This window comes from Idiotropiscis lumnitzeri, chromosome 5, assembly GCF_059441095.1.
Source record: "Idiotropiscis lumnitzeri isolate Australia: NSW breed Sydney's pygmy pipehorse chromosome 5, RoL_Ilum_1.0, whole genome shotgun sequence".
In the NCBI taxonomy this organism is placed as follows: Eukaryota; Metazoa; Chordata; class Actinopteri; order Syngnathiformes; family Syngnathidae; genus Idiotropiscis; species Idiotropiscis lumnitzeri.
Genome location: NC_142395.1, coordinates 30,423,474 through 30,447,631, shown reverse-complemented (window position 1 = coordinate 30,447,631; position 24,158 = coordinate 30,423,474). Strand labels below are relative to the sequence as shown.

Below are 24,158 nucleotides of genomic sequence, written 5' to 3'. Positions count from 1 at the left end.
GTGAGCTGCAAAACGTCATTTGGGGGTCACGAGGCGACGGAACAGACATGCAACCTCAACCAATCATGTTCAGCGGCCTTGGTCACGTGTACAGACAAGGCTGGGAACGCGCCATCCGTTGCAGTGCTTTGGGCCTGGATTCTTCTGCCTACCGCTTTGCAGACAAACATGTTGAATTTTTTAAGATTAAAAATTTCACACGGCATTTTCAGATGCTTAAAAACAACAACAACAAATCACTGTTATTAAAGCACTGCTATTGACTTGTCATCATCACTTGAGGGAAACGAGCACTTAACAAGCGCAGAAGGGACATTGTCACTGATTGCTGCTCTTCTCAACAGCACACTCGTGATTGTCCAGCTCCAACTGAGAAGTGAACCTGCGATCACACTCGTAACAGGCGAGCAACTTCTCTGCAATGTGTTTCCTCACATGCGTCCTCAAGTTGCACTTATGAGCAAAGGTTTGAGCGCACACAGAGCAGGAGAAAGGTTTCTCCCCTGTGTGCGTTCTCATGTGCGCCACCAAAATGGCTTTGGTAGCGTAGCCTTCACCGCACACGGAGCAGTCAAAAGGTCTCTCGCCGGTGTGTCTCCTCATGTGTATCTTCAAACTGCACTTTGACGAGTACATTTGGCCACACACCGAACAGGGGAAGGGTTTTTCACCCGTGTGTGTTCTCATATGGACCGTCAAAGTGTCTTTTCGGGTAAAGCGTTCGCCACAAGTTGAACAGGCAAACGGTTTCTCTCCGGTGTGTTTTCTGGTGTGAACCAACAAAATAGCTTTTGTAGCGAAGCCTTCGCCACAAACCGAGCAATCGAAAGGCTTCTCACCCGTGTGTCTTCTCATGTGGGCCTTCAAGTTGCTCTTGGAAGAGAACGTCTGGGCACAAGCTGAACACGGAAAAGGTTTTTCTCCCGTGTGCGTCCTCATGTGCTCCATCAGAGTGTGCTTCCGAGGGAATCTCTCGCTGCAGAGCGAGCAAGGAAACGGCTTCTCCCCGGTATGCGTTCGCATGTGTGACTTCAAATTGCTCTTTGAAGAGAACTTCTGAGAGCAAAGGGAACAAGGAAAGGGTTTCTCGCCGGTGTGTGTCATCGTGTGCGACTTCAAATGCGTCCTCCTTGCGAATCCTTTGGAGCAAAAAGGACAAGCGAAAGGCTTTTCCCTCGCCTCGTCGTCGGTGTCGAGCGAGTCGGAGAGTGGGGCCAATACGCCGTCTGCTTCGGACTGGCTTTGACTGCTGTAAAGTTGCGAAGGTTCGCCTTCATCTTCAGCCTTCACAACGACCTGAATGACAGGAAAGTCGCTGATGTCGACTTCTGCCTCCGGCTCCTCTTTCTCAAGCAAACCTTCAAGACGCTCTTGACTGATGTCTACTCCCTCCTTTTCTTCTTTGACGTGGAGGGTCTCGTCCTCCTTCTCTTGCTTCTTAATGAAGGCCCACTTTGGTTTCCATGTCTCCGGATGGTCCTCTTCCCTTTTGATGTGGGCGGGGCTCATGTCTGCAGGACACAAGACAAATGAAGAAAAGTCACTTCCCTATCTTGTCGCACCAAGCAGGAAGCGGAATCAAAAAAGCAACAGGCATGAGCAGGGTTCGCGGTTAACTTTAAAAACTGCTTGCCCATAGGGAAAGTGCCACTAAAATTTACCTTGCCCGTGGCCAAATTTCACTTGCCGCAGGCAATCGGGAAGCGGTTAACCGCGAACCCTGATGAGTGTCATCAAGTGAGTACAAACTCTTCACATTTTAGTCCGTACGGCGAAGCCTACGTTTTCGTAGGATTTACGTTTCCCCATTTGAATTTGTCATACGTTTGCTGGCATTTCCTGGTGAGTCCAAGACTTCAAAGTTTTGCACCGTATCCCGTCATTGACAGGTGACAAACGAGTGTCGAAAAGAACGTAGGCTGGCTTTGCTTGTGATGTCGCTCCGAGTGGCACGCCTTCGATATTTTCTGTCACTTGCAACGCTAATTTCATAACGTCTATCAACTCTTTACGGCGCTAGATTTATTCCTTACTACGCATTTGAACAACTTCTTCGTTCTCGCCTTGTTTTTTTTTCAAAGCATGATTTGTGCGCAGCATTTTCTAATGTACCTTAAAAATGCCGCGTTTCATCACATGTTGCTCGTTTCTGTGTTGAGCAAGCTTTTAAGATGACAACATGTTGGACAAAGGGGATGAAACTTCTGAACGTTTTGCGGCCATATCTCTCAACGTCAAACCTGATGTGCAGATTTATTTTAGACAGCAATATTGTTTTTACAGCTAGAAAGACATCTCGGCAGATAGATCGATCATACAAAATTCACCTTGTAGTCAATGTTATGGAGTCAGGTGCGAGGGTAATAATGGAAAGCAACCTGCTGTGTGTGAGTCCATGAGAGCGTCGAGTAGTGACGTCGTCGCGGGTTGTCCTCCTTTGTTGGAGAAGGTTCCTCCTCGCACACTGCTGTGGCTCTCGTCAACGCAGCCAAGATTTCTTCCTCGCTAAGAATCTCGCTTTTCTACACTTGCTGTGGCGTACACAACGACAACAACACTTTGCACTCTCGCTGTCAGACTGCCTGCTGAGCTGACATGGCGAACTTGCAACTGTGTGTCCGCAGCGAAAAAGCTAAAGGAGCGCTTTCACGTTTACAGCGGGATCATTACAAGGAGTTGTGGAGCCCGCTGTTTGTCGCTATCACGTCGATGAAAACCGACAACGAGAAAAGAAGAGCACAGGACAACCGCGAAAGTTTTGAGAACGAGAACGGGCGCGCTGGTATGACGTCATTGGCTCGAGGACCCTGTCGCGTTCGTTGTGACGTCGAGGCCACGGAGAACTGCTCAGACGTGGAAAATTTACGTCAAAACGACGTAAAATCTGAAAGAAATGCGATTTTTCCCCCCTTCTTTATTGAACAATTCCAGTTTCCATTTATCAACAACACACAAGCACATACATACATAACTTCCTACTGGAGGCTGATTTGATTTGATGGTGGTATTACGTTGCAATCAGCCACAATCAAGCTCCCAGGGAGCTCGCCGAGCTGCCGCTTGAGTAGAAGCATTTGTTGCTCAAACCAAACTCTGGCAGGGGTTTCACTCTCTGGACCTGGACTTGCCACCACTGGCCTCTCCAACACAAGTCACAAAGGTTTTAAAACATTTTCAATTCAAGTGGAGAATAGTGCTTGCAGATGCTGTAGAGGAACATGCGCACGCACGAAACAGAAGAAAAATAAAGTCAACACGCTCCAAGTTGCAGCTTTCGGGAAGTGTCGCATCGGTCATCCCGGCAACAGCACGTCATCCACTGGAAGTGTCCCAAAATTCCAAAGCAGATTGGCGACGGCTGCTACACGGCGGTCGTCGGGCTGACGACGGGCACCGCCCCCTGACAATGAGCGTCCGTTTTCAAGCATGCCTTGTCATTCAAATGGGGAGTGTGTGCGTTGTACGCCACTCACGGCTTTGTGGGCGGAGCCTGAGGAGGCGGAGCTCGGATCCTGCTGGCGGGAGGAGACGCACCCGGAGTCGGAACCGGTCGACCCCGACTGGCAACGGGACGACGAGCTCGAACTTTCAGTGGCTGCCGAGATGTCGGGACAAATCGAGAGACATCAAACAGGGAATTTCGTTCATTTATACGCAAATACTCCTGCCGCATTGGATGGATAAAAAGAAAAAAAGTTCAATATCATGTTAGAACGTGATGAATTTAACTTGAGGCTGCACATTCGAATCCGTGTGCATCCATCCATTATCTGTTCGCTTCTCCTCAATTACTCGAAATTTACTCGGAACAACAAACCAAAATGGCACCTTTTCATATTTCACGTCCACCAAATGTGATTTAACGGGTGGGCAATTTCTAGTTTGCATTTTGGAATTGCTCCACATCTCGACTTCCATTTCAGGCTGCCAGCTGATTGTTGGTTATCGTGCATTTTACATTTGGACCCCTAGAACAGAAATACGGGAGTTGTGTCTGGTGCTCGTTTGCAACTATGGGGCTTGTTGACGACTCAGGCTGCCAAGATCAATATCATATATTCTGAAGACATTGGACAAATGAAATAATAATAAAATAATAAAAAATACCCAGATAAAAGTGGAGGCTTTTGCAGCCTCTTTTTTTTTTTAGCTCTGCAAAGGCAGAACTCAAAATTTTAAATTCTGGTTGTGTACCTAGAGGAATTTAGTGACAAAAAACATTTTGGGACGCCCTTTTGACATCTCACATTGTCACTACGGGACCGGATTTATGCCTGGAGCTCTCTTAGATTTGGGAATATGCTCATTGATGTAAAGGCAGAATTTGTCTCAATTCAAACTCATGACGAATATGGTCAAAACATTTTATAAATAGATATCACAATGTAGGATGGCCGACTGCTTAGCAGTGCGGAGGTCGTGGGTTCAATTCCGGTTCCCGCCATCTTGCGTGGAGTTTGCATGTTCTCCTCGTGCCTGCGTGGTTTCCTCCCACATTCCAAAAACATGCGTGGCAGATTGATTGGACGCTCTAAATTGCCAGTGTGAGCGCGGATGGTCGTTCGTCTCTGCGTGCCCTGCAATTGGCTGGCGAACTGTTCAGGGTGTAGCCCCGCCTACTGCCCGAAGATAGCTGGGATAGGCTCCAGCATCTCAGAGACCCTCGTGATGTGTGTGTGTGTGTGCGTGTTCATGTACAAATTGGGCATTACCTTGTTTCATTGAAAATGGTTTGTGTCAAAAAGCTTGTTGGTCCAAAGTGTAGCAATGTCCACGAACGGATTCATTTTGGTGCGGAAAGAGGTTCTGAGATACGAGCCATTTGAGTCGGATGGCCTAGCTCAGGTGTCGAACGCGCAAGTGTCAAAGGTGCAAGTTTGTTTGTGGAACGTACTGACGGAGCGCCGGCCGGCGGTGTCGCGCTTCTGCTCGTCTTGCTGGCTGCGCGGCCTTCGGTAGTGGAACAAATGCAGGTCGAGGGAGCCCAGCAGGTTGGCCGACAAGGGGTCAGAGGTCGGTTGGGTGCGATCAGAGGCCGAGACGGCGATCGACGCTCGCGACCTGGCACCTGCGCGGTGGCGAGGCCCAAAACAAAAAAACATTCTGACCAAAGTTGCACGCTGTGAATGGTTGAACTGGTGCAATGTGACGTTTTCATAGAGTGGCGTTGAGTTTAGCCCCCTCTAGTGGTGAAATGTGTAATGTGCATCAGGTTGATTTTTAGATGACGTCAGCGTTCATATACAGTGAACCCCCGCTACTTCGCGGTTCACCTTTCGCGGGTTCAGTGCTTCGCGGGTCTAAAAAATATTCGGGAGCATTGTAGTTTCGGCGAGCGGCACAAGGGGGCGCTGAAGCGGTTAGACGGCGGGCGTGCGCCGAAGAGGAGAGTGGACGAAGAAGAACAGGTTGCCCCGGACACGATCGGGGGCGACATTTTGCTTCGTTCGGGACCGTGCGTGAGCTCCGAAGGAGACCGGCCGGCGTGTGTGGCTGTCAAGCCGAAGAGAAACAACTTCCGCCCGGGCACCGGCGGAGCGCGAGGCTGTCAGTTATGAATGAATAAATAAATAAATAAATGAAGAATGCCACCTTTCATTTCACTGTCATGATCCGTGCCAGTCATGCCGCGTGTGTTTTTGTTTTTTCAGCTGTGTTGGCGTTCCTCCAGCGATCGTCTCGCGCCATGTCGTCAGCTGCTGCGAGACGCGCTGATTACGCTGACTATATTGTGATAATAAATATCTTTGTATCACCACCTTTTTTCCCGGGTCTGCGTTTGGAGAGTCCTGCTCAATCCTCCAGTTCTGCTGGAGGATCATAACATTCACAGGGCACACCGGACGGCGTACTAGCAGGTAAAAGTCGAAGTAATTAAATAAATACAAAAAGAAGTAATTGAATAAATACAAAAATAATGGCTGGGGAATAAAAAAAATAATAAGTTTTAATAATAATTAGTTTTTTTGTTATAACATGAATTTCACTCTCTCTCTCTCTCTACCCGTATATATATATATATATATATATATATATATATATATATATATAGGTGCGAAGTATATATATACACGGTGTTTTTTTTTTTTTTTTTTTTGAAGGTGCGACGCTACTTCGCGGATTTTCAGTTTTCGCGGGTGGTCTCGGTCCCCATTAACCGCGATAACCGGGGGTTCACTGTATATCAATTGAAGGGGCTTTGTTGCGGCGAGCGGACGCCATACCCCGTATCCTGGTGATGTCGTGAACGGCTCGGTCGCTGATGGCGGCGGCGCTGGGCTGGATGTCCAAATAAGGCCTGTGGCCCACCCCCATGGACAGCATCTCCTTCTGACGTGCCTCTGCACGCGCGCGCACACGCACGCACGCACGCACACACACACACACGCACGTCATCCTCTCCGACCGCATGCGTGCGCTCACGCCACCGCTCACCTTTGCTCCTGGTGGCCTGCGTCCAAAGGATGGCAGCCAGCTCGCGCGTCCAGGCGCGTTTGTTCTCGGTGCTGGCGGCCTGAAGGGTCAGGGTCCGGTTCTTGGACGTCCTCCTTCTGAACCAAATCTCAAAGCGGAGGCCATCGTCCCCCCTCGACTCGGTCAGGCCCAATTCCGAAGTCTGACGCAAAACAAAGTGCGGCGAGAAAGGCAGAAGTTGGGAAAAAAAAGAAGAAAAGCCTCAAAGCCTTCTCTCAATATGAAGAACGCAGAGTCCAGTCCGCTGAACATGGCCAGTACGGTCTCAAAGAAGGAAGAAGGATTGGACGGAACGGCGGCGTAACGATGAGAAGGACGTGCGGCCGTTCTCAGCGTTCTGGCTTGGAATCAGACATGGGGCCGGATCGCCAGGACGCCAAACGCCAAACGCGGCGCGTCAACGTGAGCGAGCGCGTACCTTGTAGGAGCGCTTGTACTCAAAGACGTCGAGGCCGCCGTCCATCTTCTTGGCTTTGCTGAGCAGGAGCAGCTCGTCAAAGAGGAAGAGCCGTCTGGCGCACTTCCTCCTTCCGCTCCAGACGGTGAAGTGGTCCTGGCGCAGCAGCCGACCCTGCTCCTTCAGGTTGACCTGCGGGGTCAGGCCCGTTATTCGCCATCACGAGCAGCTGGTCTCGCGAGCGAGGAAGAGGCGGACGCACGCACGTCGCAATGTCGGATGGCGTCCATGGCGAGGAGGTCGTTGCCATGGCGCAGCTGGAACTTGACCGTGGTGACAGCCGTCCGCAGCGAGGTCAGCTCCGCCTCTCGGCCCGCTCGCACTTCCTTGATGAGGTCATCCAGCAGCAGCGCGTACTTGCTCATACGCTGAACCGGCTTCAGCAGGTATGAGCACAAGTCCATCTTGTCGCCCAGCTCGCGCTGCTTCCTCTGCGCAAGCGCACGCGCACACGCGCAAGTCGTCAACGATGTGTCGAGTGACAGGACAGCTGAGGTGAAAGGTCATACGATTTCACCTTGAAGAAGGCAAGGCCGTGACTGACCAGCAGCGCGTCGGACTTGGGCTTGTTTTTACTGTACAGGGCGTACAGGCTAAACTGCTCCTGCTACTCTCACACACACACACACACACACGCACACACAAACACACTGTCAAATGATCAAACGATGATCGTACGATATCACGTAAGCGACGCAAGCTGTACATTCACCTAAATTGATTTTGCCGTGCGTGTTTGTGTTACTATTGACAGCAGCTTTGCATGTTACCGTGGGAACAACGGTCATCCGTTGGACTCGTATGTGTTCCCACGACAACAGCCAGGTGACATTGTCTTGGAGTTCTGCTAGCATAGTAATCAGCCGCTGACGTCAACTTGAATGTTACCATGACAACAAGCAGCAGGTCGACGTGAGCGTGACTTAGTCCTGCGTCACCATAGCAACAACCTCCTGACAGCAACTTGACAGTTACCATGGCAACAAACACCTGGCATTTTGCCCCGCGTGTTTGTCCCCATGGCGCTGGCTGGCGAGTAAGTAGAGCTAGCGCCACCGAGTGGCAAGGGCGTGCAAGCGTGTCGTACGTGTCTGAGGAAGCAGTGCGCCACTCTGAGCGGATGTTTCCAGCAGGCCTCCAGTTCTTTGAGGAAGAAGTGAGCGTGGAAGTCCAGAAGCTTCTCCAGGTTGCCAAACACCACCGAGCGTTTGCCGCGCAGGTCCTGCGGGAGGTCGGCGCGCTCCATTTCAGGGAAGTAGTGATCGATCACGTAACGCAGCGAGCGCACGTACTCGCGCTCCGTCGTCACCATTTCCTCCACGATGTGACGCATCTTCCTGTACGGACAGACAGGCGGACAGGATGTCGACTTTTTCCATCTCCTTCCCGTGGCTTGAGTGTCACGACGATAGCGACACTGACTTGACAGTTGCTATGACAACAACCGCTTTTGAATTTCAATGCTTTGCCATGACAACCGCCCGGAACCTGTTGGCCCTATGCCACCACGGCAACAACCAACAGACATGGTGGCTGTTGCCATGGTAACAGGCGCTCGTCGACATCCGCATGACCTGCGTGTCGCCGACCGGACTCAAATTCGAACGTATTTCATCTTTTATCGGCAACGATCGACGGACATCAACTTAACTGAAAGCTACCGTGACGACATCATTTTGCTCCCGTGGCAACAGCCCCAGAAGCCAGCTTGACTGTTCCCATGGCAACCCCACCCGTATATGTGCGGCTTGCGCTACCGCGGCAATAACCGTAACCGTGACTCGTGTGCTACCATGGCAACAACCTACCTTCCATCACCCGTTGGACTCTCGGTCCCCGGCGCCCCGGTGCCGTGCCGCCAGGCGGGGGCGGCGGTCCTGGGGCAGAGGCTGCGGTCGGCCGCCTCTGTGCTGCTGACCTCCAAACCTCGGATGAACACGCCTGTGTTTCCTCTGCGCGCCGGCTCGCTGAGCGCACGGGTCGCCGACGGGCCCGAGCGGCAAGCCTCCGGGGCAGCGGCGGGACAGTCGAAGCTCTGAGTTTTACGAAGCAGGCGGGGGAAGGAGGACTGGGCGGAGCCGGGGGACGGATGAAGGCGTGGCCTAGAGGGGTCGCAGGCAAACAGGCGGCAGAGGAGGGGCGTGAGCAGATGGCTGTCGGGGGCCGAGGAGGGGCCGTCAGGCTCGGGGCTCGGGTCAGCGACGCCGGCACCCGACAGCGTCTCCGTGGAGGCGGAGCTTACGCTCGTACGCCGCCGCCTCCACGGCGCCGAGTCTCCGGCCAGCCGCGCATCGGCCACCTTCTTGTCAAACATGGCGTGGGCCTCGTGACACGTAGCGCGGGCGAAGCTCAGCTGCCGCGTGCCGCACTCGTCCCGCAGCTCGTTGGCCAGCGATATCATCTCCTGGAAGGCCAACTCGGGGATCGGCGGATGCCGCCGCCGGTGCTCGTCCAGGGACATCATGGCCGCGTGCCGCTCTTCTGGCAACATGTCACTCTTCACAGCGATGGTGGCCAAACGGTGACGACCCTCAATCGCCCAGCCGTACGCCTGCACACGCCCGCAGATATTAAACACGCGTACACATAACCTCCACATGCACGCTAGTTAAACACACACACGCACGCACGCACACATGCACACTAAAAACACACAACAAGCCCATCAAAGTGGAAGGGACATGAAAACAAGTTCCCCAAAAAGCTTTCCATTCCAATGATGACTTTGGTGAAAGCGCAACGAAAAGGCCTCGTAAAAGATGCAGAAAACTTTTTTTGGGGGGGGGGGGCTGAACCAGAAACGCCCACTGGCCGCCCGCCAAGTTAGACCCAGTGCGAGCGAGACATCTTTAGAGTCATCGGCCATGACAAGCTGTATGATACAACATCTTGAAATTTAGACAAATTGGCTCCCTTACACTAAAATGAGAAAATCACACACACACAAAATTGTTCCGCCCTAAATGCCGTAATGTGAATTCATAATTTGTGTCAACAACAACAATGAATGACGTTGTTTTATAAACTTTTACAAAGTGTAAGTACTGCACATACTGTCGTGTTTGAGTGTCGGATGTGTGCGTCAAAGGGGTGTGGCCTGGTGAGAAAACACACACCCACACAAACACACGCAAGCACACACACACCAAAAAGAGGCACCGCTTCTCACTCTCACTCGCAATCATGAGTCGTTCTTTGCAGAGGAGAAAGAACACACCCGGCGGGAATGTTGCCACATTGTCTGGCTACATGTGTTGCTGCATGCCTTTGTTCAAATATTGGGCTAGAATACGTCACATATGCACGCAAACGCTTTCCAAAAGCAACAAACACGTGAACATGAACATACAAAACACATGCACCCACAGTCACATAAAAAATGACACACACACACACGCACGCACGAACACGTGCACTAAACACAATCACGCAAGCGGCGTTGAGAAGACGAGTGTGAAGAACGCGTTCGCTTACGTGATCGAGGAAGTGGTAGAGCGTGAGGCGCTTGCAGATGTTGCGTCCGGCGGCAACGAGGCGCTGGCGGAAGTCGGCCAGCTGAGCCCATAGCGAGCCCACTCGCACCTGGTACACATCGACGTCCGAAGGCCACGCGGCGCGCCGGCGCTCCAGACGCCGCAGCACCGCCTCGCCTTCCTTCAAACGAGCCTGCAAGCGCACACGCACGACATGTGACTTGAGCACAAAATCTCGCTCCGACCCCCCCCCCCCAGCAAATTCTGAAAGGACTGAAGTCGACCTGCACTTTTCTTTCTTGGTCAGGATCCTTTCATTTATTTTGCACATTCTCCAATTCGTGTCACCTAAATGTCTTCGACCGACTTTTGCGCTTGGTTGGAATCGGATCACTTGAAATAAAAGCATGGATCATCTATCGGACCAAATGATGCATTGGATGTATATTGTTCTTGGAAGCGACAAATTGCTAAGGGGACACTTTCCATATTGCACATTTTCCCCACCTGAAAATTCCCCCGCGAATCCACTGCCACTCAAAGATACTTTTTCCATTTTCCTATTTCGACATGAAGACGATTAGTGGCGTCTTCAACATCAAACGGACTGATTGCCATCACAAGATATTGTTCAGAAATTCCACTTTTTCAAGATGAGAATGCCACAATTGCACATTTTCATCTGGCATTTGGGCGACTTTTGAATTTTGGAACGTGTGATCTGGAAAGATTTGTTGAAAAAAGCTGGGCAAAAATGCTCGCCAGAAGAGCAACGCACGCATGCTGAGGAGTAAAAGTCTTTGAAGTCGCGCTGCTTCTGGCGGATCGCCTCCAGCGAGTCCTGCGATTGGTCGAGACACTTGAGCCGCAGCAGGCCCTCCCCCTCCATCCACGACCTCACCTGAAACAAACGGACGAGAAGCACACGTTTGTGTGCGCGTGCATTTTCAGCTGCACGTCTGTCTTTCTTTCATGCCCTGAGGCGTCCATGTGCGCTTTACGTGTGTGTGTGTGTGTGTGTGTGCGCGCGCGCAATTTTGTGAATTGGGTTCGATCAAAGCCACTGGTACGTTATGGTTGCTGACTAAGAATGTTTGGAGCACTCCATGGCACCGCTAAACTGCAAATCTAGCATCACTAGTCAAAACGTAGTCGGCCTAGAAAGGAGCAGAGGTGGGCACTCCGTTCCGGGGGCAGAATGGCCGGGCACCCATTTTTGGGGCCGGGGGGAGCATGGGGGAGTGACAACTTTTAAAAAAGGGTTCGATTAACAAAGGTGGATTTTAGTCGGGCCCACCAATCGGCCGCCGTGCGCGTGATGAGCCGACCCGCGACAAAAATGGCCTCCGAACGCGTCTTGAGCGCCACTGCCTACTGTGAGGCAGCAGCGTGCGCTCCAAGCGTGCCTGTGTTTCCTCATTGTGACGTCACGTAACCCGCGCCTCCCATCTGCTACTGGGGCATACCATTACAAGAGGGGGGGGGGCATACCATAAACAGAGAGAACAGAGGGGAAGCCAAACCGTGAAACACTTCCAACCATAATAAACTAAGCGGATTTGAATAGAAAATTAGCTCGCTAATGACGGTTACATGGATTGAGGTATTGCCCCCGCCCTCTCCTCCCTTTTGTAATGGTATGCCCCAGTAGTCGGCGGGAGGCTCGCGGTTACGTGACGTCACCATAAGGAAAAACAGGCACGCTTGAATGCGCGCGGCTGTCTCGCGTATCTTCATACACAAACAACCATCTTGACACAAACTGACAATTTTCATGACTGAGGCCGGAAGGGTAACAAGATAGCGGCCAAAAGGCGGGGGACGGACGGCAAAAAAAGGGGTGAAGTGCTGTGGAAAGTAGAAGTAGTGGAAAGTAGCTACGGCACGGTGTTTGTAGGCAAGACATCAGATTAAACGGTGTGAAAGTGCAAGAAAATGCAAGAAAGCTTAGCTTATCTTCTTTTAGTTTAGCTTAGCTTAGCTTGAAACCCGCTTGGCGGCGACACATCGCGAAGCACATTAGTGACGTGATTATTGCAAAGTGAAAAAAAACACAAACGATCGCAGAGACTCGTTTAGTCGACGGAAGAGTCGCGTGGAGAATCGCTTTTTCAAAAAGGATTGGATCATTTGAAAGTTTTGAAAATCAACGTCGAAAGCTCGTGCATGAAAAGGACAACCAAGAACGCAAAGGAGAATTTTGTACGCTGGAGTTTCATTTTTTTTTAAGCACTCTCACTTTGACTTGAGGTGTGAATTTTTTAAAATTGTTTATTTTTATTTTAAGATGCAAACAATTTAGTTTTTTTTTGTCTTTTCATTTCAGCCTGTTATTTTGTTAAGTGTTTGTGAATGCTACTACTTTTTTTTTTGAAAGTGTGTTTCCTGAGCGATGGCGACCTGTCCAAAGGCACGGGCGGCACGGTGAAACTCTCGCAGGAAGTGCAGCTGGCGCGTCCTGCCGTTGTTGAAGGCCACCAGGCAGTGGAGCAGCTCGTCCACCCGCTCGTACAAGCGACACACGGCCGCCACCGCTGTGCTTCGCTCCGGCGGCGGGCCGTCCTCGTGCCGCCGCAGCAGCGACAGCGAGGCTCCGCCCTCCTGCTGCAAGTGCACCAATCGGCTGTCGCCAAGGATGTCTCGCATCAACTCCCGGTACATGGACAGCTGCCGCTCGGCATCCTGCGGGACACGCGCATACGTGCGTGGGTGCCTATTTGCGTGTGTGCTCGTGCATGAGATGCGCAGCGCCCGTGTGTGTGTTGTTTGTGTACAAATGTGTGCAGTGTGTGCGTGTGCGTGCATTTGTCTGCTGCCTGAGTGTGTTTGTGTCTATCAGAGCCGGCCGGACACCCATTCTTGGGGGGGGTGACAACTTTTACAAAAGGGTATGATAAACAAAGGCCGCAGGTGGATTTTAGTCGGCTTACTCGCGACCAAAATTGTCTGTGAACGCATCAAAAATGACCACGACCAACTCTGCGTACGGATTTGCATCGGGCATGTTTTTGGAAAAGAGTAAATGAGCCAGCGAATGACGTTCAAACCAACCTCTGCGGCGGTGTCATGCACCCGACGCTTTTTTTCGGTGGGGGGGTTCCCAGAACGGCGTCGGTGGCCAACAATTTTTATGAATGAGGCCGGAGGGTCGAAGTCGGAAGGGAAACGAGATGGCGGCCGGAAGGTAGGCAAAAAAAGGCTCAAGATGGCGGCCGTGATGTCAGTCGGTGTGACGGCGTGCCAACCTGTTGCGTGTCCGGCAGGCGTGTGTCCTCCATTTTGGCGATGTTGTTCTGCAGCAGCCGGATGACGTCTTCACACCCATCGCTCAGCTGCTCCACTCTCTGACAAACACACATCATAAAGTGTGTGAAAAAGGAGGAAAATATTTTTTTTTCTCACAAGGGAACGCGCAAAGATTCTCAAGACCTCAGCGATGAAGTTTTGTTTTTTTTTCAGTGGTTTGCAAAAATGGTTTTGAAAAAGTTCAGCAAATGCCAAATTCAATCTTTTTGCGTCACCGCTAAAGTCATTCCACGTAATCCGAATAATAAAGCGTGAAACAAAATGGTTTGGTCTATTTTGCCGAGCAACAAATGCAGAAATGTGACGTCATACCAAGACGACTTTGGCACGCCTCACAACGGAAAGTTTTTTCCTATTTGAAGAGTTGGAGGAGCTTGTTGGAATTCTGCCGCTACGAGCCGGAAGCTCAGCAGAGCGACAATTTCGTGCCTGGGAGAAGAATAAGCCAGATATGCGGTGGTTGTTTATTATCTTTGCGTTATTGTTTCAAATTCGCCGCTCCGTCCAGCTGGAAATGACGCACGGTGAGATTATTCGGATGGTACCGAGACCACCGGCTATCGCTATTTCATGCGAAGATACACGCTTGCGGTTCAACTCTCCACTTAAGACCCGTCCGCACCTTCTCGGCGTGCTTACCTCGCAGCCGCCGTTTTCAAAATGGATTGTAGTCAGAAGCGTCCCAGAATTGGAAAAATGCCTCGCCGCAAAGTGCATTTCACCGCAACAATGTCAGTTGAGCAGCTCACCCGACAACGAGAAAAGCATCGCAACGGCCGAATAGCGCCGATTGGCCGACAAAAGCATTTTGGGCGGCGGGGCCTTTGCTCTGCGTCTAACGACGAATCTCGGGCGTCGGCGTTGAAAAAACTAACGGCGGTCTTGTCAAAATCGATTGACGTCCCACTCAAAATACGTGGATGCTCGTGAGAACGCAAATATCCGTCTTTCATCAGCGGCGACCATATGCAAATGAGTGCAACATGGTATCAATCAACAAATCTCACTCCAATTTACAAAAGATATATTTCGTTTGTTTTTGGGCGCTCGATTTATCGACCTGACTTGACATGGTCCATCCGCTCCCGGCTTATCGAGAGAGGCCTTACTCTGTTCTAATTCCGATTTTGGGCGGTCCGTCTGATTTTGTTAGCATTGAAAGGGGCGCACCTCAGGGCTCCTCTTTGGGGCCGCTCCTCGTCTCCATTTTTATGAACGACTCGCCTAAAATATGAGCGTCACGGCGGCTTCACGGTTCAGAGGTTCAGGGTTGGATGCACCTTCTCCCCGTGCCCACGCGGCTTTTCTCCGGGTAGGAGTTTTCAAAAGTATTTCGCCACGTTGGCGAAGACCTTTTGATATTGTTTGATTTGGAGTCAATACAGCTCATTATTTTGTTTGCTATGTCAGGTATATCGCAATAAATGCGAGGAATGAAATATGTGCACGCTACAATTTAGAAAATTGATGTACATGATATGAATTGGAGAATTTCCGTACGGTTTGTCATGGCGTCCCGGAGTGCACTGATCAGCCATCGCTGACAAACTGATGAAATTTAGATTCTATTGAATAGAATCTATTCTATGCACTGCAAAAAATCTCCTTCTTGAGCGAAGCCTCGACTTTCTGTTCAACTCGCCTATTGACTCTTGCACGACGACCGAGTGAGTCGTGGTTCTTGCTTTGGAAACAAAACAGGTTCGACACTTTCATCAGCCAGTGGCAAGCCACCATGCATCACGTGCGTGTGTGTGTGTGTGTGGTCCTTGTGTGCGTGTGCGTGCATACGCACGGATCGGAAGGCCAACCAGCTGCTGTGACTGAAGCGGAAAGAACCGCCCAACGCTTGCGGAAGCTGACCGACATCCACGTGCTGAGAAAGGCACTCGAGCGACGTCAGCACCTCCACCTGCGCACAAATCACACGTGGTCAAACACGCACACGCTGAACACATGACACGATGACGCACCTGACCACCCACCGTCAACTGTGCGGGTCGGTCCACAAGCAGACGTGAGTTGGAATCCTTGTCGATCAGCAGCAACACGCGGCCCGCGCAGCCCGGAACCTCCTCCTAGACATGCGCGCGTGCCAGACGTCAATCAAGTCACGTGACACTCAAGCCGCCAGCCACGCCCGCTCTTACCTGCACGGCCTGGAGAGCCGACAAGAGAGCGGGCGCCGGCGTGGCCCGCCGGGCGTCCACCAGGACCGTCACGGCAGGCGCGCTGGCGCCAAGCGACAAAAGGAAGCGACATCACAGCACAACAAGAAGCCACGTGACTTTAGTGCGCACACAATCGGAAGCGACGTCATCATCATCACGGTGGCGGTACCCGAGCGTGGACGTGTAGTAGAGCATCAGGTGGAGCAGCTCGCCACTTCGGCATTCGGGGCGGGACCACAGGGCGGCGGGCCCGGCATCCACCGTCAGGAGAGCGCGCCCCCTTCGATCTCGACTTCCTGCGGAAGGGCAACTGGTGCGTTTACGCTATCGACCACATGAGGGCGCCAAAAACGAGTTGAGAGGGAGCAAGTGGAAGTCGCACGCGTCGGGCCTCCACTCGTGACTTTGTTCAATGAGCGCGTTTGTGAGGTGTGGTGGATTGTGTGCGTGCGTGCGTGCGAGCGTGCGTGCGTGCGTGCGAGTGTTGTTACCGGGCAAAGAGACAACTCCAGAGCGCAGGAGCATCCTGCTGAAAGCGGAGCGGAAAGAAGCGAGGCTTCGGTGAGATTTGCTTTCACAATAAGAGGCCTCGCTGTGGAAGTGTTTCCAACATGTTTTGCGGTCAGCGTTCTCACTGCGTCGGCATTCGCGGAGCTTTTCACCATAAGAGTCACCAGCACTGTTGCGTGCAACCACGTTTTCACAATAAAAGTCTTCCACGTGTCCGGCCATTGCAACAGGTGCCAAATGGTCCTCCTCAGCGGAAGTGTGTTCAGTCCAGCTTTCAGAAGAAAAGTCGTCAGGAAGCTTTTCAGAACCGGTGTGGCCCGTGTGCCGGCGTTCTTTGGGCTTTGCACAATGAGGGTCTGTAGCATCTACGGGTACCGAAGTGTTCGCACAGGAGCCGGCAATTTCAGAATAACAATCTGCAGTGTGCGTTTGTTGCGTCCGTTGTTCAGAGCAGAAGTCTTGAGGATATGTTTGCAGTGGTGTCATCCCGTCAGGGCGGATTTGTTTGGGAAACCTTTCAAAATAAGAGTCCTCGCTGTACATTTGTTCAGGAAGCTTTTCAGAATAAGAGTGGTCAGGGTGGATTTGTCTCAAAGGCTTTTCAAAATAAGAAACCTGGCCGTGGATGTGTTCGGCACGCCTTACAGAAGGAGAGACTTCAGCTTGTGTTTGTTCTTTGGGTTTTTCCCGGTGGCGTACGTGTTCCGGAAGCTTTTCAGAACAAGAGTCCGCCGTGGACATTTGACCGGTCGTTTTTTCGGCGTAAGAGTCTTCTCCTTTCCTCACGTGCTTTCCCCCTCCGTCTCGGTCTTCGTCCTGTCCGCTTCCTGTTCGGCTTCTCGGCTCAACTTCCGTTTGGTCTCGGCCGCGCAGGTGTCCTCGTTTGTCGCCGTGTCCCCCGTCTTGTCGGTCCGCCTCGCTTCCTTCCTCGTCCTCGTCTTGACGCTTGCCGTCTTTTCCTCCCTCGTCCCATCGTTTGTCACGCCATCGTTCCTCGTCCTGTCCTTCCTCTTGTTTTGGCTTTCTGCCCATCGCCGTCTCGTTGCTCTCCAAGCGTGGCGCCGAACTTTCGCTCGCGGAAACTACTTCCTCTTCTCCCCGTCCGCGCTGATCCCCGTCCCTCCTTTGCTTTCGCTTCCCGGATGTGTTTGGGCCGGTACTCGCCGCTGTCAAACCACGTGGCACCGAGTTCTGCGGTCCGTTTATTTCTCGGCCCGAGAGAATCCGATCGGTGGGCGGCGCGCGCGCGCCTCGATTCTGCACGAAGACGGACCGGGTCAGGGATCCTTCCTGCGGGGAGAATCTGAGCGGCGCCACCTCCGTCGGATCCACGTCGTCACCCTGCGACTCCTCACTCGATTGGTCCGCTTCAATCCGGACTCCCGCATCGGCGCCGGGATCCCGAGACGGTCGCGGGGCATTACCCGGAGAGCTCCCGGGTCGGCATCTCGAGCGCAGATGGACCGCGTCCTCCCGAGGGACCCCGAAGACATCGTGAGGCGCGGCGAAGAGCCGCCCCTCGTCTTCGTTGTCAGAATTCAGCCGGGCCATGCTGAAGACGGCTAGCGTGGACGCTTCCTATCGCTCGGCATGACGGGCGGCGGGCGAGGCGGGTCGGGTCGGGCCGACGAGGACAACGCGGCGAGTCAAAGTCCAGAGGGCTGAGCTGCTCCGCAATCTTCTCACGCCGACACGAAGGCCGGCCCGACTTGGCCCGCGCGTGGCCGCTGACGAGAAGACAAAAATGAGGAGAAACGTCAGCGTCAGTTTGGCACATATGATGCGAGCCGAGCTTTGAGCAACCGACGTGCGCTTTCTATCGTTGTGAAGAACGACGAACGTTACCGCCGCCCTTCGGCGTCCGGGACGGTCAAATCTATTTGTCGGTGAATCGGGGCTGAGAATCGAGAATGACCCCGAAATCCAGTCACTGAATTGGAATTGAAATTTGAATACGGTGGCGAGCAGGAAGCAGAATTCAAGAAAGAAAAATAAAAGTGCGTTGAACAACAAAGTCCGTTTCCAGAAGCGGACATTTGGGCCGACTGACGGAAAGGACCCTCGGCGAGAGACGGGAAACGGCGTCTTGTGGTGGCGCCTCCGCAGAGATCTCGTTGAAACGGGAGCACTCTCACTGTAGTGGCAACTCTTTTGGGTTTACTTGCCACTGTAGGAGCGGGTGAGTAATAACTCGCCTGACGCGACGAAACTTCCAATTGACCAGCGTCGGCGGTGCGGCTGTCACAGTTCGCTGATCAGCGACGTCGTCGGTTGTCGCCGCTTGCGTCGAGGATTGAAGTCGCTGGTTGGCGTCGGTCAGAAAACTTTGTCACCCACCACCCGACCTTCCGAATGTGCGTTTCAGGCACGTCACATGACCACCCTCTCACGTGTGGCTCGTTAGGCAATCAATATCAATAATAATCATGAATTCCAAATTAGAAAACATTCCTCAATATGGCTCTTACGCTCACGTAGGGAGTCAACGCATCCCTCTCTCGGGGAGCCCACCGCCAACAAACGCACAAGACGAGCGGGCGTGTTTCTGTCAGTCGTCATCAGAAGAGAGCGCCATTGGGACGAGGACCAACAAAAAGTCGGACTCTTCTTTTTTAGTTTCCCGTCTATCGCCGATCGTCAATAGCGGTGTGATGCCGAGGGGGGCGCGTGTGACCCCGGGGAACATGCTTTTTTTTCTGCAGTACCACAACGACGTGTAATTGCACATCCGCTCCAGTAGTTGGCAGCGGCGCTTTCCTTGCTCGTTGCGCGCAGCGAGTATCAACTCGACACTGTCGGTTCGTTTTGCAACCAAAATGCGAGGGGGGGGCGCAAATTGTTTTCTTCTCGCTCGGGGGGCCGTAACAGAAAAGAATTGAGAAGCACTGCTTTACTGCCTGATCATCCTGGAAGGGGGGAGGGGATTCCCCCAACTGAGGTCCCATCTCAAGGTTTCTGCCCAGATGTTTTTTCAAGTTTTTCCTTGTCCTCTAGGGTGTTAAGATCAGGCGATGTCGTTAAGATTTGTCGACTGAGGGCCCTTTGTGACTTTCCGGTGATTAAGAGCTGGAGAAAGAAGTTTGAGTTGAGAGGGAGGAAAAAAAAATTGCAAAAGCTCTTCCACGTCTCTCGGTGTGCCGGGTGGGTGGATTAAAGAACCGAGCGGACCATTTGTGGCCCCCGCGCCATACTTTGCCAGCGTGCGGTGGTCAGTAAAATAAAATGCTGAAGAAGGAAGGAGGACTTTGTTTGCGTGTCAAGGGATCCGTCAGGCCGTCGTTCAGGTTTTGCCGGTTGACATGAATAGTTTTCGGCGGAGGAAGCGTGAGAAAAACCTGTTCTCTCTCCCTTCGTACACTTGTTGTCACGGTGAGAGCGTTTTCAAAGTGAAAAGCGTCCGGGAGCGTGCTCATCAACCAATCGGGCCATTTGGATGAGGCGCCGTTCACGCCGAGCACAAATTCGAGGCTCAAAGGTGTGAAAGGTGCAGCGCGTGGGCCATAAGCGGCCCTCCAGGTGGAGAAAAGGCCACTTTCGAGACAAGTTACCGCATGCTCCTTTTGCCCACGGGGGAGGACGGGTAAGGCAGAGCTGCGGCGACGCCAGCCAAGCTCCGCCTCAGCATGAGCGCACAGCGTCGTCATTTTGGCTTTCCTCAAAGTGAATCTTGGTTGTGATCAAGTCAAGAAGACCAAGATACTTTTGATCCAAAACGTTTGGATTGGATGTCGCCAAATCAAACGTTTCGGTTCCCGCTTTTGGAGCGTGACCACTTTTTTCTGTTTGGAACGCATCGTCCCGAGTCGACCGTGGCCAGGTCGTCGCTATCGGGAGCCGATTTTGAACTAAAACGGACGAAAACCTTAGTTGACTAAATCGACGAAAACTAGACAAAAGCTTTTTTTTAATACGTTTTCATCGACTAAAATGATGACTAAATACGCATTTTGGTCCAAAAGACTAAAACAAAGACTAAATCTAAAACGGCTGCCAAAAACAAGAGCGGTCCGCCTGTCCACCTCATGTCAACATGAACCCGTTTGGGATTCCCGAGGGGGCCTTTGACATGTAAAGCTGCTGCCGAGTGCTTTGCCAGACGCACCGAGGGGGGGGGGGCATCAGGTGTCAGCTTTCCGGAACACGGCTCGTCCCACTTTTGTTTTTGAGCCTCGTGTTGACCAACTTTCCTGCCCAGCCATCCGACGTTTCAGTCTTCAAGTGGACTCACGTAAAAAGTGGCGAGTCCTTTTGGTTCTTCGGCAAACGTGGACTCGGCTTAGAAGAGAGCGCTGGCGTGCGTGTGAGCTTTCAAAGCGCTTGTGAAAAACCCAGAGGAGGGAGACAACTGGCAACATGTCCCGGCAGGAATCTGCCACCGCCGTCTGCTCGCGTTGCAAAGTCAAGTCGGGAGCGTCGTCTTTTGTGTTTGGCCCCTTTTTTGTTTTGCTTCCTTTCTTTTGGTCTTTGAGCCCATTTTGAACGTTTTGAAGTGCTTCGCAAATATGCGGGTCACAAACGCACAAACAAACTTCAACGTGGCTGACCTTGAGGCGACCACGCAAGACCGAATCCATCATTTGCACGCCAGTCGCGGCAGCAGCCGGCATCGCCGCTCACGTACGTTTCGTCACTTTTCATCGGGGGCGGGGCATCGCGGCCGCCCGTTTCGGGCACGTCGGACACTTCGGGTGGCCTCCGCGTGGCTCGCTTTCACTTTCACCGCGCGCTTGGACGGAAAGTTCCGGAAGAAGAGCACGTTGAGTGCGGGAAGAAGCTCACAACAATGGCAAAAGCCACAAGGCAACGGACAAAGAGAGGCAGGCAGGTCCGAGGGTAAAGGTGACGCAACGGGTTGCTCGGAGTGGCCGTCGGCGCCGCCGTGTTCCAACAATCAAACAGGAGAAAGGCAAACGAACGTCTGACGTCGTGTTTTTTTTTTTTGCAGACGCGACAAAGTCAAGAAATAACGGTTTGGCTTTTGCTTAATTTCCCAACTCGGCAATTTAGCGCCTCGGCCTTGTTTGATCTGAACATGAGGTCGACGTTCGCCGCGTCGAATACGAGGCTGCCACGTGTCAGCTTTCGTAGGCGTTGAGCCCGTCGCGCACGCCGACAAACCACGGGAACGTCACAAATAAATACACTCGTGGGCCGTGTCCCGGTGGGTAGCGATGGGAAAATTTGCTTCCTGAACCGGTTGTTGTCATTTGGAGTCCGGTCGATGGCAGTGTTGCTTTAAAAAATGCCAAGTCAGCTTTCTGCTCAATGTTGAAAAGAGAGCGCCATCTACAGGAGTGGAGTCCAACACCACTACTACTGAACTTCAGGAAGCACATTTGAAGCTTCTACCTGTGGGGACGCGTCGAGGACGATGTCGTCGTTCCTTCGTTCTCTTTGGCGACCGGGACAGCCGGCTCACGACTCTGTCCTCGTCGGATATCACGTGACCGCCACCGCATCATTCGCCAAGATCTCCGACTATTTAGCGTGAATTCAAAAAGATTCCATTGAAATTCTATTTTCTTGCCTTTGTCTTCTCACCAAAATCAAATGAATTCATTATTTCCGCGGCGCTCGCTAGCGCCACCTCCTTTTCCCGCCTACAAATGCGGCCGACTTTTCCGAGTGCAAAGTTCGCTCATTTGGAGTGAGCGACATTGATCCTCGCTGACAAGATGGCGGAACGCCTTCACAGGGGGCTCGATAGAGAAGTGTGCGCACAGCGGACGCAGCCGTCGACCAAAGACGCAAACGCCACTCACGGAGGCCCAGGAAAAAAAGAAGAAGTCCTCGTTCTTGTCTCTTGACCTTTGACCTCTGCCAGCTAACACACACATGGACAAGCAGCCACCTGCAAAAGCTCCGCCCCTCCCAACAAATGACTCTGCTGACATTTTGTAAACGCCCCACTGCGCCTGCTCGGGCGGTTGTGCGGCAAATTGTGTGTTCTTTATTTGTGTAGTCCAAGTGGCGACGTTTGGAAACGGAAGGCGCAACATTCCAAGGATTCCCGTCAGGCTGAGTGGGAGAACTCGATAAGAACAATACTTCAATTCCTCAGCGCGCGTAAAACAGGAGCTGACTTGTCTAGCCGCGCGCGTGCGTGCGTGGGCGTGTGCGTGTGAGATTGACGGGGAATGTTCGGACACTCATGAAAAAAAAAAAGGTGAAGACAAATCACTTACCCTTTAGCAGAGATTCATCCTCCGAAAGTATCCAAACATGGTACAGCCCCCCACGCACGCACACGCACACGCACACGCACTTTGACACGCGAGTGAGTGAGAAGCAGCATGAACAGAAGCTGCTTGACAAAATAGCGTGCGCTCTCTCAGCCCGCTCGACCGCGTCTCTCTCTCTCACACGCACGCAGACACCGAGAAACACTCCCAGTGTCACGCGCACACAAGAGCACGCACTCTCACGCTCACGCTCACGCGCACGCACGCACACAAGGAGTGCTGACAGGCAGTGAGTAACACTGGTAAGCAAGCAGATCCGAATTTTAAATAATCCCCAAAAAGCCCGACTTGGGCTCTCGTTTTCATGGAGCAGCAAGTTCCTGAGCAACATTCCTGATCTAAAGCCGGTCCCGGATCCATGAGCCCGATTCCTCCAGCCTTGATACATGTCACGGGTCGGTGGCCCTCATGCCCCAGTCCCGCTCCTAAACCCGGTGCCAATCTTTTATCCCTGACCCGACAGCTAGACCTGAGCCCCGTTCCGTGACCTGCGGACCTGATCCTGGTGTTCCGACACCCTTATCTAGATTCCTCATCCACATTCCGAAGCCGAACCGTGTCCACGTCCCTGAATCCCACGATAGCGAGGCATTGAGACAGGTAAACCCGGTCCCCGATCCGTTTCCAAGTCCACGATGCATGTACCCGATGGTCCGCCATCAGTCTTCATTCGCCATATTCCCGAGCTACCTTCCTGATCCACGGTCCTGACCTAATCCTTCACCCGGCCACGTTCTTGATCCACGTCGGCAATCCAGAACCCAGGCCCTTCTCACGCATGCCAAGCAAGTCCGCGATCCGCATTCCCCGTCCGTGACGACCTTCACGCTCGCCGTTTTGGGCGGCGACGGCAGAGCTCATCAGACGAGAATGTCATGAGCGCTTTCCACCTCGGAGGGCGATTGACAGCCCACCAATCGGGAGCCTTGCTCACGCTCCTCACCTTCAGAATCACCCTCACTGGCACGCAACGCGCTCTTCCTGACAATGACAAGTCGCGTCAATTTCGTTTAGGAACGCGCCAGAGTGGACGCACATCTCGGAAGTTCAATTTCTTCTTCTTTCCGACTCATAAAAAGACGAAGCGAAAATGGGCTCGCTCATTCATAGATGAGGAAAACGGCATAGGGTGGACGGGCATTTTCGTGCCAAATGACTTCAATCCATTGATATATTGAATTCAACGATTTGTTTGATCGCACCGGAGAGGGGAGCTCTCCGATTTCGTCGTACACCGAGAACAATGGCAAGAGATCAGATTCAGATTGCGAAGGTGGTCGACTTGCAGACCCCTCAAGCATCTGAAGGCCTGCGGCATCATCATTCGAGCATCCGAAAGAACTCGGCTGCAAGAAATTAAATTTTAGGAAAGGTTCATAGAGACGTCTGAATGCTTTTTGTAATCCACTACTATCAAAAAAAAAATCATTTCATTTCATTTTCATCAAATGAACCATGAAAAAAAGGACCTATTTTCCACGTACACACGATTCCTTGGTGTTGCGCTGCTTGTTGATGTTGGCGG

The 24,158-nt window shown here is 52.3% G+C and overlaps 2 protein-coding genes across 6 annotated transcripts; both read right to left on the bottom strand.

Moving 5' to 3' along the window:
• Positions 1-28: 28 nt before the first annotated feature.
• On the bottom strand, positions 29-2,802 carry LOC148337682 (uncharacterized). 2 transcript variants are annotated; one of them, XM_088296806.1, is made up of 2 exons: positions 2,328-2,802; positions 29-1,511 (listed from the first exon to the last, which is right to left on the bottom strand). In XM_088296806.1, the coding sequence occupies exon 2, from the start codon at positions 1,507-1,509 to the stop codon at positions 319-321; it is 1,191 nt and encodes a 396-aa protein (XP_088152932.1). In that variant the 5' UTR covers positions 1,510-1,511; positions 2,328-2,802; the 3' UTR covers positions 29-318. The 2 variants fall into 2 exon arrangements, with proteins under 2 accessions (XP_088152932.1, XP_088152931.1); XM_088296805.1 differs by having other exon boundaries at positions 2,379-2,801.
• Positions 2,803-2,923: 121 nt separating this feature from the next.
• On the bottom strand, positions 2,924-22,736 carry plekhg4 (pleckstrin homology and RhoGEF domain containing G4). 4 transcript variants are annotated; one of them, XM_088296767.1, is made up of 20 exons: positions 22,577-22,736; positions 16,373-18,118; positions 16,051-16,177; positions 15,861-15,942; positions 15,684-15,788; positions 15,506-15,622; positions 13,650-13,748; positions 12,805-13,086; positions 11,183-11,305; positions 10,406-10,597; positions 8,740-9,482; positions 8,019-8,268; positions 7,449-7,538; positions 7,138-7,362; positions 6,893-7,063; positions 6,436-6,616; positions 6,225-6,341; positions 4,895-5,068; positions 3,474-3,595; positions 2,926-3,400 (listed from the first exon to the last, which is right to left on the bottom strand). In XM_088296767.1, exons 2-20 carry the CDS (start codon positions 17,940-17,942, stop codon positions 3,362-3,364), a joined length of 4,809 nt encoding a protein of 1,602 aa, XP_088152893.1. In that variant the 5' UTR covers positions 17,943-18,118; positions 22,577-22,736; the 3' UTR covers positions 2,926-3,361. The 4 variants fall into 4 exon arrangements, with proteins under 4 accessions (XP_088152895.1, XP_088152896.1, XP_088152893.1 ...); XM_088296768.1 differs by having other exon boundaries at positions 2,927-3,400; positions 15,696-15,788; XM_088296769.1 differs by lacking the exon at positions 6,225-6,341 and having other exon boundaries at positions 2,924-3,400.
• Positions 22,737-24,158: the final 1,422 nt, after the last annotated feature.